The 15122-nt window shown below is 38.6% G+C and overlaps 1 protein-coding gene across 5 annotated transcripts; it reads right to left on the reverse strand.

Moving 5' to 3' along the window:
• Nucleotides 1-3111: 3111 nt before the first annotated feature.
• On the reverse strand, nucleotides 3112-9530 carry LOC103697063 (telomere repeat-binding protein 5-like). 5 transcript variants are annotated; one of them, XR_001878969.3, is made up of 11 exons: nucleotides 9247-9530; nucleotides 7769-7981; nucleotides 6885-7689; nucleotides 6544-6744; nucleotides 6390-6452; nucleotides 6197-6279; nucleotides 5449-5690; nucleotides 4659-5009; nucleotides 4519-4582; nucleotides 3630-3886; nucleotides 3112-3533 (listed from the first exon to the last, which is right to left on the reverse strand). XR_001878969.3 is itself a non-coding variant. In XM_008778850.4 (10 exons), exons 2-10 carry the CDS (start codon nucleotides 7847-7849, stop codon nucleotides 3713-3715), a joined length of 2061 nt encoding a protein of 686 aa, XP_008777072.1. In that variant the 5' UTR covers nucleotides 7850-7981; nucleotides 9247-9530; the 3' UTR covers nucleotides 3112-3712. The 5 variants fall into 5 exon arrangements, 4 of the variants coding, with proteins under 4 accessions (XP_008777072.1, XP_008777057.1, XP_026657092.1 ...); XM_008778850.4 differs by having other exon boundaries at nucleotides 3112-3886; nucleotides 6197-6276; XM_008778835.4 differs by having other exon boundaries at nucleotides 3112-3886.
• Nucleotides 9531-15122: the final 5592 nt, after the last annotated feature.

The raw sequence follows: 15122 nt of genomic DNA on the forward strand, positions 1-15122 counted from the left end.
AAAGGCAAGTGGGAGCATTAGTATGTGAAGCTTGCTGCCTGAAGCTGGCTATTTGTGATCAGGATAGAACTTTCAGCAAGATGTTCCTGCCGATTTCATTCGCAAAAATTGCGTTTCAAGTTTCAAGTTTATGCTGTTAGCTAAATCACATCTTAGCCTCTCACAGATGCATGGAGTTACAGATTGTACATTTGGCAATAGGCATCACTCAAGGCTGCATATAACTAACAGCAGACAATGCCAGGCTATTCCTGAACTTGATAAGACTAGGAATATTTATTTCTTAGATAGATCATGAACCTTGTTCTGCAGACGCTACTTGTCAAACTGAGGCTGCCATCACTAAGGTTCTAATCTTTCTCAGATATGGTTAGATATGAGTTAGTTGAGCTAAGACTAGTAAGTACTCTTCACTAGATATTGGATGTTTTGGATCTAACCCCAAACCACACCCAAAAAATTATTTAATCCAACATTAACCCATCCAAATGATGTTTATTTGGGACGATCCTCGTATATGTTGCAAGGAATGATTTATTCTACAACTCTAATGGGAATTTTTTGATCTACTACTTATTTTAAAAAAATATTCTGAATATAAAAATTAAATACATGAAATCCTTGAACAAAATGACGTATCATGTTTGTAACTATGATATGTACAAGGTGCCAAAGTTTTAGAGTTAATGGGGATAAATTTAGGGGTGCACCGGTTCCTTTGCTACCGAGATCCAAAAATTAAATAAAATTAACCCAATGAATATACATGCGTGGTTGATTTTTGAAATAACGTGTACATAGTGCTCATCTACAAAAGTCCTCATTTAATATAACTTTCATTATTATTCAAATTTTTTACATTTAATTATCTAAATAATTATTTATTATAATGCTAAAAATGTTATAAAACTATCACAAGTTAGATATGATGCATTAGCTAATGATGGATTGTATTCTGAGTTAAAAGTTTATTTGTTTAAAAAGCATGACTTAATGTATGAGGTCTCTATCATTATAGGACCTGGCAAGAATCAAATATATGCAACCTTACCCCTAGATCTGTGTGTGGAGAGATTCTTGTATTTCGAAGCTATAGCAACCACATTGCATTAAAGCAACCTTACAACCATACCGAAGCCCATCTTTAAAAATAAAATTTAATTTTCAAACATTTAGTAGAAATTTTTTTAAATAATTTTATAAAAATATATTGAAGTATTATACCATGAAAAATATGTAATAAGTGCTAGATCATTGTAAATTAATATCCGGGATAAGTGGTTCCTTTTTCAAGCAAACTTTTTTTATTAAGATTTATGTAGAATTAATGAAAAATATATATGTTTAAAAATAGGAGCTGAACATTCAAAAAAGAAAAATAAATTGATTCAACCGTAAGTGGCTCCTTGAGTGAAGTGGAAGTGCATGCAAGTGAACTTGCTTGTCTACCCCATCATCAAAAAAATTTAAAAATAAAAAATAATGAAAATTATGATTAAATATATTGCCGGCCCCATCTATCCCAGTAAGAAAGCTTGATTCTTTGTGCACACTTTTGGTGGATGAGAATTGAGAAGGCCAGCCGTAGAGGGAATTTGGATAGCTGCATGGGAGGATACTGGGGGTGTAACTCAAGTGGCAGTGCCAGTACCGGGGATATAAGTAATGGTGTTGGAGTCAATAGATTGAAGAGAGATAGGGTAATCTTACAGGCCAAGCATATATTTAGAGAGACCAACGGGTATGCCGACTGGAATGGCTGCCTATGCGGCTCACCACTCAGAGTATACCTTATGGTCAGAAGAGGAGAAGTTGCCTTAGACACTTTGTGAGCTCGTATTTTTTGATTTTATTGGATGTATTCATACATACATTGTATGATGAACCCGTCAACAAAACAAAAAAAAAAAAAAAAAAAAAGAGGCACCACAGAGGAGGTTGCAGCAAAGCGACAAAATGTGAGAGTATCAATAGAGGTTAGGAGACAGATGAAATAACTGTTAGATGGATAGAAGGAGATGAAGCGGCAAAGAAGAAAATGCAAGCAGATGAAGATAAGAAAGTAACCCAATGCCTAATGGACCCATATGAGCAGCCATGATATGAGGAACAGGAGTATCAGTGACATTGCTAACAATAATATGGGACCTAAGGTCAGGATGATATAGAAAAATTCCTGTTACATAAATATAATGGAGCATCGTGTTTGCTGGGCTATGAATTTGACTTTGGAATGGCTAATTACATAAGCTCTTGTGTTTTGAGGTGAAATGAGAAAGTGGAACCCTTCGCAATGAATCACTTAAGCCAGGCAAGTTGGTATAGTCTTGGTTTCTTTCTGGGGACTCGCAGGATTCGGTTTATTTCTCAAGAAATTAAAAACAAAGAGGACAAGATGGTTAATTGAAAAGATGTTCCCCTATAGTTGAAATATTTAATTAGTTCATAGCAAACGAACCGCTCGAAGGAATTAGATCGTTCAGCAAACTAGGCTATAGAACTTCACAGTTGCACTCCATGGAAGAAGAGGAGACTATGCTCCAACCTACTACGGTGACGTTCCCAAAGCTTTGGACACCGGCAAATATCCTCCACCAATCCCAAAATACGCAGAAGGATAAAAGGTTAGAGTGAAAAAGGAAAGAAAGAAAAGGCGTAGGATTATTGAAATACTGTATTTGTATTGTTTATATGCAGTCTATCTAAACGGAATTCATCGTATACTAACATCGAGCAACTGACCGCCTGGTTGGCGAATGGCGGACCGGTTAGATTCTTCATGTCCCCTTTCCTCAGAGGAACTGCAAAAAATGAAAACCACCTATAGCAACCATCAAAAGCAAGTTAGCAAGCTTAGACCTCCATTTTTTTTCTATGCAATCATTCAGGATTTTTTTTTTTTACCGGCTTTCATGTTTCCAAAATTATTGGATCTATATAATGTGAAAATAGACATAATTCATCCATAAAAGTGTATAAAGAATAGATGGAAATCTAAACTATATGATCGGCTTCATTGCCGGGCACCGGGCACCAGCTCACCATATCGATCAACAAGGCTTGAGACCACAAACAAAATCAGCAAACAATTAAAAACAAAAAACTCAATAATTTGAAAGCACAAACAGATCCATTATAATCATTAGATACATACAATGTAAACGTTAGGTGAATGGAAAACAAGATACACAGAAAAGACTATAGAAGATAAAAAGTAGCAAAATCCAAGGGGGTGAAAAGAATACAGTCGGAAACAATGATCGATGGATCCACGAATACGAACTTGAAAAACATTTCTTAATCCTTTTGTTCATATTCCCTCCATTATTGTTCTAACATAACACAACAACCTGCTCTTAAAAGAATGAATGGAGTCAAATCAGAGAAGATTATGTTGTCGGAATCAGAATGCACCCAAAACGGGTCAACAGCATGAGAATCAATACTGCTGGCAAGACCAGTCTTATTTCCTTGGTTCCTGGATCTTCATCATCATCATCATCATCATGTACAGGCGCCTAATTAGCCCTCTCCTTTATGGAATTCACAAGGAGATGAAACCCTAGCTTAAGAATGATACATGCGACATAGAGAATAATACAAGAGCTCCTGAATATTGTTATTGTTACCTTTTCCCTTTTCTTCTATCATGTCTTTACAAGAAACAGTTTGTCTTTTGGCTCCCCCACCGTCATAGATGGAAAGAAGAGATCTAGACTAGCATGCAGGCCTCAGGGAGAGGTGGTTTGACCTGGAGCAAGGCATGCTGTTGCGACCAAAAGGCATGTATGGCCAGAACCCGGTCCAGAAGCTCTTGAGGAACCGGCTCCCCCCTCCTTTGCTGAGGAGATATTCTTGCAGTGTGCACCAATGTCTTCCATTTATCCTGCATCCACAAACCCCTTTATGATAATCTACTACAAGGGCACAATATGTAACTTCTCCATTTAGGCAAACATAAGTACACAAAACAAGGAGACCCGTTCCAAAATGAATATCTTTGGTCATGATAATACCCTAACATGGCATTCCTAGGAGAGCATAAAAATAATGAAGAATGAAAAAATTCAGCATGAGCCAATTGTTACACGTGGCTCGATACCCTGTTATTCCAAATAATATATACATCTGACCCTTTTGTGTGAGAATGGAAAACAGATCACTTTTGTTCGCATAACACAAAACAACAAAAACATTTTAAGGGAGTTTCTTTAACAAACACTAACCGCTCTTCCTTAAGCATTACAGAAGAAGAAAACAACTAAGCTTCAGTAATATCTGCATCTGGCAGTAAAGCTGCTTAATGGCAAAAAACTAGTGCCGGAGGTTCATGTTTATGCATGGCTAGGAAAAATAGTCCAGGAAAATGAGTTTTCTAGCAAAAAATTTGAAGGCGCATTTTTATGCATTAAGAATTATTGTATCTAGAAGTTGAATCTGACAACTAGGTGATGCGATTAATTCTGAAACTTTGTATAGACGAAATGCAGAATTAGGAGATGCAAGGAAATGTCATACCTTCAGATCTACATAAGTCCGATGCTTAGCATTGTCAAAAGCTTGAAGTTTGACATCTCGCCACCTGAAATAAGAGACCGGCAACCAAAATAAGACTAGACCCATCAAAGATTAGATTCGAGGGTGAGTTATCAACAGACCTTCCAGTTCCAAGCTTTTCAACTGCGTGGACTAGTGCTTCGACTTCAGAGACAGAAAATGGCCTCCTAATCCTACGTTGAGTAAGCTCAGACAGTCTTGGTTGATGCAATGGAACCATGGACAAGGCCTCAATGCTCATGGCTGGGACAGCAACTAGAGCACGTGAATTTGATGTTGTTGCTGTTGCTGCTGTTGGTGTTGCTACTGCTGCCTTATTCAGTAATTTAGTTTCTGTAGGAGAGTAAACTGAATCATGGTCACTCTCAGGCAAATTCACTGCAGAGTTCGGCCAAGGCTCCGGACTGGCATTAAATATCTCTGGAACTGGTGCAGGAGAAACAGCTGGAAGCCTTAAACGTAAATGGGAATTTTTAAAAAAGGGTCACAAAATTAATTTTATGAACATAATTTCAAATGCTAAAGAGTTAAATGCAATTTAACAGTCTCATAGGACATATGGGAGCTATATAAATTTACAGACAAATTGGTAACAAATATGAGTATCACATTTAATGTGACTAGTTTTGTTTTTTCCTTTTCCAGATCAGCAGCTGTCAAAAATAGGACAGGAACAGATCCTAATCATTCAACTTCCAAAATAGGAAATTAGATAAATCTATTAAAATACATACTAAGTTGGTAAAACAGTGCGTCCAATTCACCATAGCGTTTAGTGAACTGCAGTCTGAAGTATAGACATGAAATTAAGGAGGACTACCACTTATGTTGTGAGAACTAGAAAGAAGACAGTTGTAGTTATAACTGTGGAAAGTTTCAGAGTGACACTACCTGGCTAATGGTTCAGTAGCATTATAGGGAAGAAGAGAATGTGGGTATTCAGGGCTTGTGACTGATGAAGCTCCTGTAGAATTGGGCTCCAGCATAAAGCCCAAATTGTCCATCTTATCAACATGAGATATTCCAGCTTGGAGTAGGGTTTCGTTATCATCTCTAACCTCCTTTCCTTGCAGTAGAACTCCCACATGCAATCCACCTCCAAGAATAGCTGTCACAGCCTCCATGACTGTCCTCTACAACATAAAACATAGAATAGAGATTTACCTCGACATTCACAAAGGCCATGTTCCTAGCCTCTGAAAGTATATATAGATGACTGAAGCGTAGGAAGGCGCAAAATCATAACATGAAAAGGAAGCAAGAAAACCAAAATAAAGATCAGAATTCGAAGTTTAGAACCAACCAATAGTTAGACCAATATAACAAATATTAAATATATGCAGGTAGATAGACAAAAAAAATGACAAATGCATGACTCATGAACCAGGTTGTAAATATTAAGTCATCAATCCGTGACTAATCCTTTTAAGACATATCTATGGCTGTGCACCTTCCTTAAATCAATGGCAAGATTCACACTTCAGATGATAATAAGGGTATTGGAGGAACATTGAGTGCACCACATTGCCCATAGAGTACAAAACTGTAGTATGTATCTAATGAATTTGATAAAATGGGGTAATGTGCACAATGTATCAGAGATTAGGACTGAAATAAACTGACAAGAAGGATCATATACCTTAAGCGAACCAACAGTAGCAGTTTCCGGAATCTCTATGAAAAGTTCTGGCACCTTGAATGATTTGATACTGAGTTTCACTGCTAAAGAAAAGACCTTGTTTCTCAGAGACACATAATGAAAGGGTCAAACAAATGCATGCCAATAAGTCAAATATTAGAAATCATCATCCTTCCATCAAAACTTATCATACCATGGAAATCTTCAGATTTATGCAATGCTATTTGACCAGTAGCAGAAGATGATGTCCCATTTTCTGCAAAGGATAAAGTTTTTTGTTTAAAACTCCTAAAATTCAAAAGGGAGGTAGGGATGATAAACTACAAAAGAACTTAACAAGGAGATACCTCCATGCAGAGCAGCATGTGAATTGTTTGTTATATAGTTCATTTCTTTTTCAAATGAGTTACAAAAGCCTTTGCTACTAATTCCACCATCAGATGGTGATATCGAGCAGTGCTCAAACACCTTTCCCGTCTTAAATGAAGGCCTCTGAGTCCTTCGGCGTGTGTAACAAATTTTCCTACTGTGAGAAGCAGGCTTCATTTCTACATCCGATTAAAAAAAAACTTCTAGTTTATGAGGTATGCCATCATATGAACATTATTTACCAAAAAATAAGACATGAAAACAATCCTGACGTCATCTTCTGACAGGCAGGAAAAAGTCATGGAGTTAGTCAGCATACCAGTTCTAGAAAACACCTTTCTTATTTTATGATATTGAGGCTTCAAGGCCGTATAAGTTGTGGTGCTAGGATTAGTGCACCCAGAAGAGTTTTCGTCATCATCTCTATTTACAGCTAGTTCCATATTATCCTGGCAAATGGGATAGGAACTAATACGAGGAATCTGATGCCCATGCAGGGGCATCTCGATACTGCTGTCTGAGCTAGACAAAGCAGGGGGTTTAGCATCTCGCTCCATTGGATTGTCCAAACTCCAAGCGTGCTGGATGTTTTTACACACTCCAGTTTCAGCTTCATGCTGCTCAGCTAGGAATGGCGTCTTTATGTCATCCACCATTTCAGCTTCACAAGATTCTGCAGAACCAGGAGAATGACTTTTGGTGCAACATTTCTTGGCAGTTGTGCCAAGAGAATATCCAAATTCTTCTTTGCTGCCATTAGCTATAAAATCCCCAGTACAGGTATCCTTGTTCAATATATCAGATTTTAGAATGGCAGAAGTAGGTCCGGAAGTTGTTGCATTTGGACTTTGTGAATGTTCCTTCAAAGTCTGGGTGATTTGCCTCTGGATGGGAAGTTCAGAACCAGATGTACTTTCATTACAGCTTACTTGATCAAAAGGTTCATCTTTGCAAAACTTTTCTTCATCTAGTTGCTCTTGCTTAACATTCTGGTTATAGTTTCCAACTATGCCATTCACAGTCGAAGAATTATCTCTCTCTAGTACCTTCCCTGCTACAGCTATGAGCAAGTCAAATGCACACATTCGGTTATCCACCACCTTCCTTCTAACTGAACGCTTTCCCTGTAATTCAATTGTAACAAGTTAACGAAAGTTTACAGGGAAAAGGCCCAAGCAAATGGCTAGTGACAGAAAACAAAACCTTGGCTGATTTTGGTATTCGGGGCATTGCAGGAACCTGGTAACCATTGAAACTGCATTCCAACCTCTTCTTAAACACCATATCTCAGAGATTCATGTCCTCAAGAAGCTCAGCAAACTGTAAGAAACAACATCACTGTATTCACGACCCTTCTTCAGATGCAAAAATGCAGACACACACCATACGCAGGTTCAGTTGCTCCATTAATCTGTGCTGCAACAAAAGAAACAACCCGCAAAGTGCAAACAAAGCAGAAATTGGAATCTGTGAAAAACAGATGCTTCAATGGTTGCAAAAAATAAAAAAGGTATTTGAACCAACCATGAAGCATAGTGGCTAGGGATACAGAATCAAATATGAAGTTGCTGAAAGTAAAATCCCAACGCTTAGCACTGGTCTCTCAGAAGCACACCAAAACTTTATTGTTTGTAAAACTACCAGATGCATGGCGTTACATATAGTGTCATACATCACAAAAGATTCATTTTCAACAAAAAAAAAAAAAAAAACTGAGATTGAACAGACTAAGTATCAGAGTTTCTAAGAGAAAAACTACTAAAAATGTTTGATCCTTATTGCAGTAATTGTTCAGAAAAAGCATGTGTGCTTCAAATTCCCATATACATATTTAACAGCCAATCTCGATTTCTTATATATTGTCCAAATCCCGACAAACTGCTAAGGAATCTAAAAGCTGTAAGAAGGATTCTGATAGATTTAACGAACAACAGGAAATCTAATTAATGGTGGAAATCCAAAATAGGATCACAAGCTTCGCCTGCAAGCGTAAGAAATGGAAAAAGGTGCGAGAATTATGAAGCACCGTATTAAAACCAAAAACCTCCCAAAACCATGAGATCTTAAACAAAGAATATAAATTTAAAGCAGAAACGGATCAAAGATATTGCCTTTAAGCTCCTCGGATGATCCTTAGATCAGCTCATAATTAACGAAAGTCATCCTAGATTGAGAATCTTTGGCATCTTGCAAATAATTCCTGCAAGTTGTAATATAAAAGAAAACTCTTCTTCCCTCCACCTAAAGCACGAAAAGAAAAAAACATACAGCACCAAGAAACCTGTTTTAAAATGATCAAACGAGATCGAATACAAAAGGAAACGGGAAAAAGGTAACAGGATCAGGAAACCCAACACAAGGAAATCAATTGACGGAGAATTCAACAAAAGACATGAATTCCAGAATGAAAAATCAGATCTTGATCGTCTTGTTGATGCTTTTCTTTACAAAAGAAACAGATTTCGGGAGAAAAATCCCTTTCCTCACTAGATCAATCACGAGGAAACGCAGGCTCGTCCATAAGAAAGCAAAACCAACAAGGAAAAGGAAACAAAAACGAAATTCAACGAATTTTACAAGGACGGGAGAGAAAGTAATTGGAAACTAGCAGTCATAAGTCATAACCCATCCATCCGAAGAATAAGCGTAAGCAACGACATGGAATTCGATCCACTCCTCACCTCCGGTAGAAAGATTTGTTCGGAGAACTGCATCCAATACGTCAATATTCTCGCCCTGGGGGGAGATCGCCGCGAAATAAAATAATTCCGGCCAAGTACGGCATCGAAGAGAACGCCGGATTCCGAGAAAACCAATCTAATTCAAAATTCGCTTCATGCACGCAATCTAATTTTCCACCAAGAAATCTCTAATTTGGACGAAACCTAACCTCTTTTCCATTTCTAATCGCTCTCTCTCTCTCTCCCTCCGAGAGTTCGCCGAAAACCCATAAAAACCACCATTCTTGTTTTCTTAAACCTCAGCTCTTATGCCATGGACCCCTGGGACCACCGAGTCCTGCACTGATGCACGCCGTGTGTACAGTTCCAGCCATCGTACGGTGGTTAATGAGGGAGAGCTTTCGCGGTGACGAATCCCTCCCGTTTGGTTAGAGACGTGATGTGGCACCGGCTTTGCTATAATTTTTGTGTCCGGATCAAGAAAACTCCCCTAAATGTCATTGTTTTAATCATCCAGCCTGTGGTTCAAATCACAATTAGAACCGTAAGACTTGAGTTAGTATATTGATGAGCATTAAATCTTATGGATCGAGTTATGAAGGCCGTTCAAAGTTGAAAATTTCATGAATAACTCGGGAGGCCGTACACGTTAACATAGCTGCTTTATATTTCTCGAGGCTTAGCTGCGGAGGACGGCGCATATTCCATGGGTTAGTTGGCATGAGCTTTATGATTAGGGATCATAGATTCAGATTAGTGACAATCGGAGGATGATGCATATTCGACGGGTCTGTTTTGTGGCGCAGAATTGAGAGCAACCTATGAGGGCATTACATACGCCAGGACCGTGCTGGAAGCGGACTGCATCCATCTCGAAGAAAACACTGCTACAGTGATTGGCTGGATCCAGCAGAGTATTGATGGGCACAGACGGGGCGACTGTGCACCTACTTCTGCGTGATGTACATGAAGTGGTGCGGGAGCTTGTGGCTTTTCAAACCATTCATATATTTCGAGAGGCAAACAATGCAGCTGACTGGGTTGCCTTCTTCACGACATACCACTTAGGAGAGTTTTTTTGGGACAGTTTTGAGTCCAGCCTTTTTCTCTTCCGCCTTCTTCTTTTTTTATGACTTGTATGGGTACACCTGCGCTTGTATAGCATGAGGCACCATTGTATAAAAAAAATAAAATAAACGTGCACGTTAATATGCATCATTCATTCATTCATTCATACAAGCAAAACATGAAAATTATAAAGAATGTATGAACAAGACGCTAATCCTGGTATAAGATGGTCCATTATGCTAGGAACTGCTGCTTCTTCATGGAAATAAAGGCCGTTGATCCGGGGATAAGGGGGAAAGGTGAGGCGAGAGGGGCGGACGTAGCTTTGTGCGGTCGGGAGGGAGTGGGGTCCAGGCGGAGACCGGGGGCTGTCGAGGGCGAGAAGCGGGGGGGTTTGGACTTTGGGATTACGGTTATCCCGTGTCAAACGTGGAGACCGCATCCCGCGAGATGGGCGGTCCGCCATGTTAACCGGGACACCCTATCCACGCGACGCTATGCCACCTTATGCGCTCCTCCAAAGTCTAACCAAATATTCTGTTCATGGGCTCAAGCTTGACGCCTTTTGGACGGGCTTGAGCGAAGGGTCAGGCTTGGCGCAATGGGTCGGGCCTGAAACATTAGTCTATTTAGTAAATAGGTCAAACTCCGGTTGAGGGATCAAAGCCCCGTCAAATCCTGGCCTGACTTGAAATTTGTTGTTATGATATTTTTTTTTTTATTTATTTATATTTGATGTATCTGCAAACTTAATTAACAACTATTGTTGATATGTAAACTAAATGGAAGAATATCTAAAATCTTAGAGTACCTTTTTTTTTCCAAGCAATAAAATTACCATTGACAATATTTAGTTATTCATATTTAGTATTTTAAAGTATTTAAAAAAATAATAATAATAAAAAAGGTTGAGAAGTCTCAGACCTAGTCCAAGTAAGGGCTAAGCTAGGGCCTAGAAAATAGACCCAAAGGCCTAGCCAAGCCCAGCTCAGGCCTAAGTAAAATATGTTAACCTTCTTCGAGCATAAAGCAGGAAATTTCATGCATTTTAATTGAATTTGCAGTGCAAACCACTATGATTTCTTTGAGAAAGAAAACACGGAAATTTCTGCCACTTTAGTTATGTTATCAACAAGGCAAAGGGAGCGAGGCGGACCATTAGATGCGTCATGTCCTATCTTTATCATTCCACTGTTTCAAAAGAAGAGAAGTTCTTAGAGTTCAGGATATGTTGCATGTTTTATAGACTAGTAGCTGAAAGCATCAGTATTTCTTTAATTATTATTTGATTTAATTTAGTTTAATTTAATTTTATTTTGAGAATCGGGATGGAAGTTCGACCAAAATCAAGATGATAATGAGACCGATCTAGGTCATTGATGTACAATGTAAAGTGACTTAACCCACTCAATCAGATGGCAGCCTAAGAGCATCAATGTTGATTTTTTTTCATAAAAAATATAAGTAAAAAAACCATCCGTCGTCGTATTAAATAGTAGCCAGAAATTACACTATTTTTCTTTTATCATTATTATAAAATGACTTATAGGTTGCTGCGTTGCTACACCTATAATACTCAGAATCCAGCAATTCAAACATTATAATAGCAACTAGGCCTTGTGGGAAGCTTGATTCTTGGATCAAAACCTTCTCAGAAGAAATGGCTAGATTAGTAACCTAGCCTGCAGTCATATTTTCTTGATAAAAGACGCAAGAGATGTACATATCCTCTAGTTGCCATTGCATATCATGGATTGGAGAAAGACAAGGACTGTAAGCATTCACTACATCACCTTGTAACCGGATAAACATAATTTTTGATCACCTTTAATCTATAGTTTAGTAGCTTGTGACTTATGAATAGCATAAAGAACTCCTAGCCAAGCAGCATGCAACTCTTCTGAAGGAATACGGACATCCAAGATTGGTGCATGAAAAAATAGTTTGTGTCCAAGATTGGGGTCTATGAGAATAAAGCCAAAAACATACAACAAATTTCTAAATGTTAGATCAGATATTATTCAAAATCATTACAATTCTAGGTAATTTTCAGGAAAATTAATGATGCAGCATTTATTAACCTGAGGTTGAGTATTTCAGTATTAATAACTTTTGATATCTTTAAGTTGGTAATACATTACAATTTTCTAGAAAATTCCCTCCCTCCAAATAAAGAGAATAAGCAAAAGAAAGAAAAAATTGAAGAGAGAGAATGAAAAGGGATTGTACAGCAAAGAGGGGAGTTCTTTGAAGCACCTTAGCTTTGGCATGGTGAGAAAAGACGATGTCATCAGTCAAAATCTATGGTATGCCCAACGGCACCTTTTCTAACATGTTTGCGTATTCACAATTTTATCAAAGACAACATTATTTGATCATTTTGACTCTCAAATCGGGTTGCTGGTGTCAGAAATTTAGAAAGAAAAAGATGTTTTTATTCTATATATTTTTTTAGAAAAAACAAAAATGATACCGATGCCAAATGTAGCCCTAAGTCTATCACAAACATAATATTCAAAATTTGTAGAATTTTAAGAGGCAGCTGGCATAGCAAATCCATGTTTGGACCATTAAAAATTCTATCGATAGTTATGGTGGATAGAGTTCGTATATGTATCCTTGTATATGCATGTACACATACGTCAAACATTGATGAAATGCACCTTCTGGTGCTATCTGTGGGTGCAACAGAGAAATTCCATTGCTTATCAAGGTGAGGGCACCCAAGCTTAGCCTAACTAATCTTCTAATGAAGATTACATCATAGCCACTAGCTCATTATTATTGTCTATTGATAAGAATTGGGTAGGCATAGGTCCTCTATAGTACATGAGTCCCGCAATCAGAAGATGAACAACCATCAAATCAACCAACAAACATCATGTATAATATGGTATGTGCTCATAGACCGCCTTGTTTGATGACTATCCATCTTCTGAAGGCAGTGCACAACATTCTTCGGTGTACAGGTTTGGCCATTTGATAAAGAAGTGGATCGCACGAATCAAGGGTCCACATGCAGCTGAAAAGAATATATCGCTTTTGGTCCCTACCTTTTATAAGTTTTATTTGATAACGATCTGATGGCAAAGAAGAGGACTTTCTCGCCTACTTCGACACTGATGACGCTCATTCAAAACGCAGCTGGGCCGGAGGGCCCCACCTCATCCTGCCCCCAGCCTCTAAGTCTAGCCCTTGCACATATGTACATGTCTCCAATATTTTATAAGAATTTCTCTGCCATCATCTTCTCGTGGTTGGATGTAGTAATAAGGCAACAATTATATGACAAATTGGTAGTTGACAACCAACCATATAAACTAATAATACTCATGATTTGTTCTCATCTGGAAAAGAGAAAAAATGAGCCTATGGTCCCACCTACCATTCGAAAGAAACACAGACAAATTAAGGCCATGGCATGTGTTGTTATACCTGTGGCTGGGGATGATTGGTCCCAGAGATCATAAACTGGGGTAAAGCCTCCCTAGTTTCTAAAAGAGTTTTGGCGCTATTTTCTTTTCTTTCTTTTTTTTTTGGTACAACAAAAGGGAAGAGGGGAGAGAGGAAGATCTCTCCAGCATAACAACCCCACACTGCCCCCCCTCCCGCAGGAGAATGTTCGATGCAGATGGACAAATTTTACTTATACCCTCTCCTACCCGTGGGTTACCCCACGTGTGAGTACGTCACATCTACACCACCTAAGTACCGGCGGACCAGATAGCGATTTCACCGGATAAACAAGCGGGGGGCATCCGGTCCCGACATTTAATCGACGCCCGCGCGTTTCGAACCTAGGCCACTCCAGTGAAATCAAAGCCTCATTTCCACCGTGCTACCACCTCGGTGATGTTTTGGTACTATTCATCTGCTATCACGGTACCATGATATCTAGGTCTCGAATAACATAGTAATACTGGGAATAATTGCAGCAGCAGCAGCACAACGGATAGTTGAAATCTTGGTGCTTTCTGAGAGATTATGGCTCGAACGCTTGGATCATGCTTGATGGAAATTAGAAGGTGGGTATGGGTATGTGTTTCCCATCTAATTTAGTTTCATGTTTGATAAATCATTTTTAACATGGATTTGCTGATTTCCATCGTAAAAATGTTTCGATACGTAATGATGACGGTGGCATTGTGAACATATAAAATGGAACAACAGATTCCTACTGGCTCCTCCTGTTTGAGGTAAAATAATTCCATCTCTGGTTTTTTTTTTTTTTTCTCCAGGATAAAATGAGGGGCAACTCCATTCCATATCATACATTTCTGGAGTAGAAACAGCACCCAAGTGTCAAACAAGAAGTAAAACAGCCCTTTCTCCCTCTATACATTAGAATGAAAGAAAGCATACCCATGGGACTAGGGAGCCGGGAAGGACTGCCCTTTGCGAGCCAAGAAAAGCAGGTTACCGAGGGAGCCATCGTCGTCCCATAACAATTTATTGGCAATTAGAAATGCATGCCACCAGAGGCCCACCACAAACATTCGCCAGACAATGGAATTGTCTTCTAATAACCCGTGAAAGATCAATGTGATATATGACAATGTGCACACCAAATATTCCTTTAGGCCAGCTACTTAATGTCTTGGATTTAGTTGAAACATGAAATGGCAAAACTTCTTACTTGTCAGAGAATGTTAGAAATTTAACTCTAAAAGATGTGTCACCATAAGATGCCTCACCATATTGTACAGAGAGGCCTTTTAAGTATATGAAGTTGGGACCATCCACCCACTGAGAGTCGTGAAAGCAGCGCTACCCACACTTTTATTTTTCTCTCTTTCTGAAAAAATTAC

Source organism: Phoenix dactylifera, chromosome 12 (genome assembly GCF_009389715.1).
Source record: "Phoenix dactylifera cultivar Barhee BC4 chromosome 12, palm_55x_up_171113_PBpolish2nd_filt_p, whole genome shotgun sequence".
Taxonomy (NCBI): Eukaryota; Viridiplantae; Streptophyta; class Magnoliopsida; order Arecales; family Arecaceae; genus Phoenix; species Phoenix dactylifera.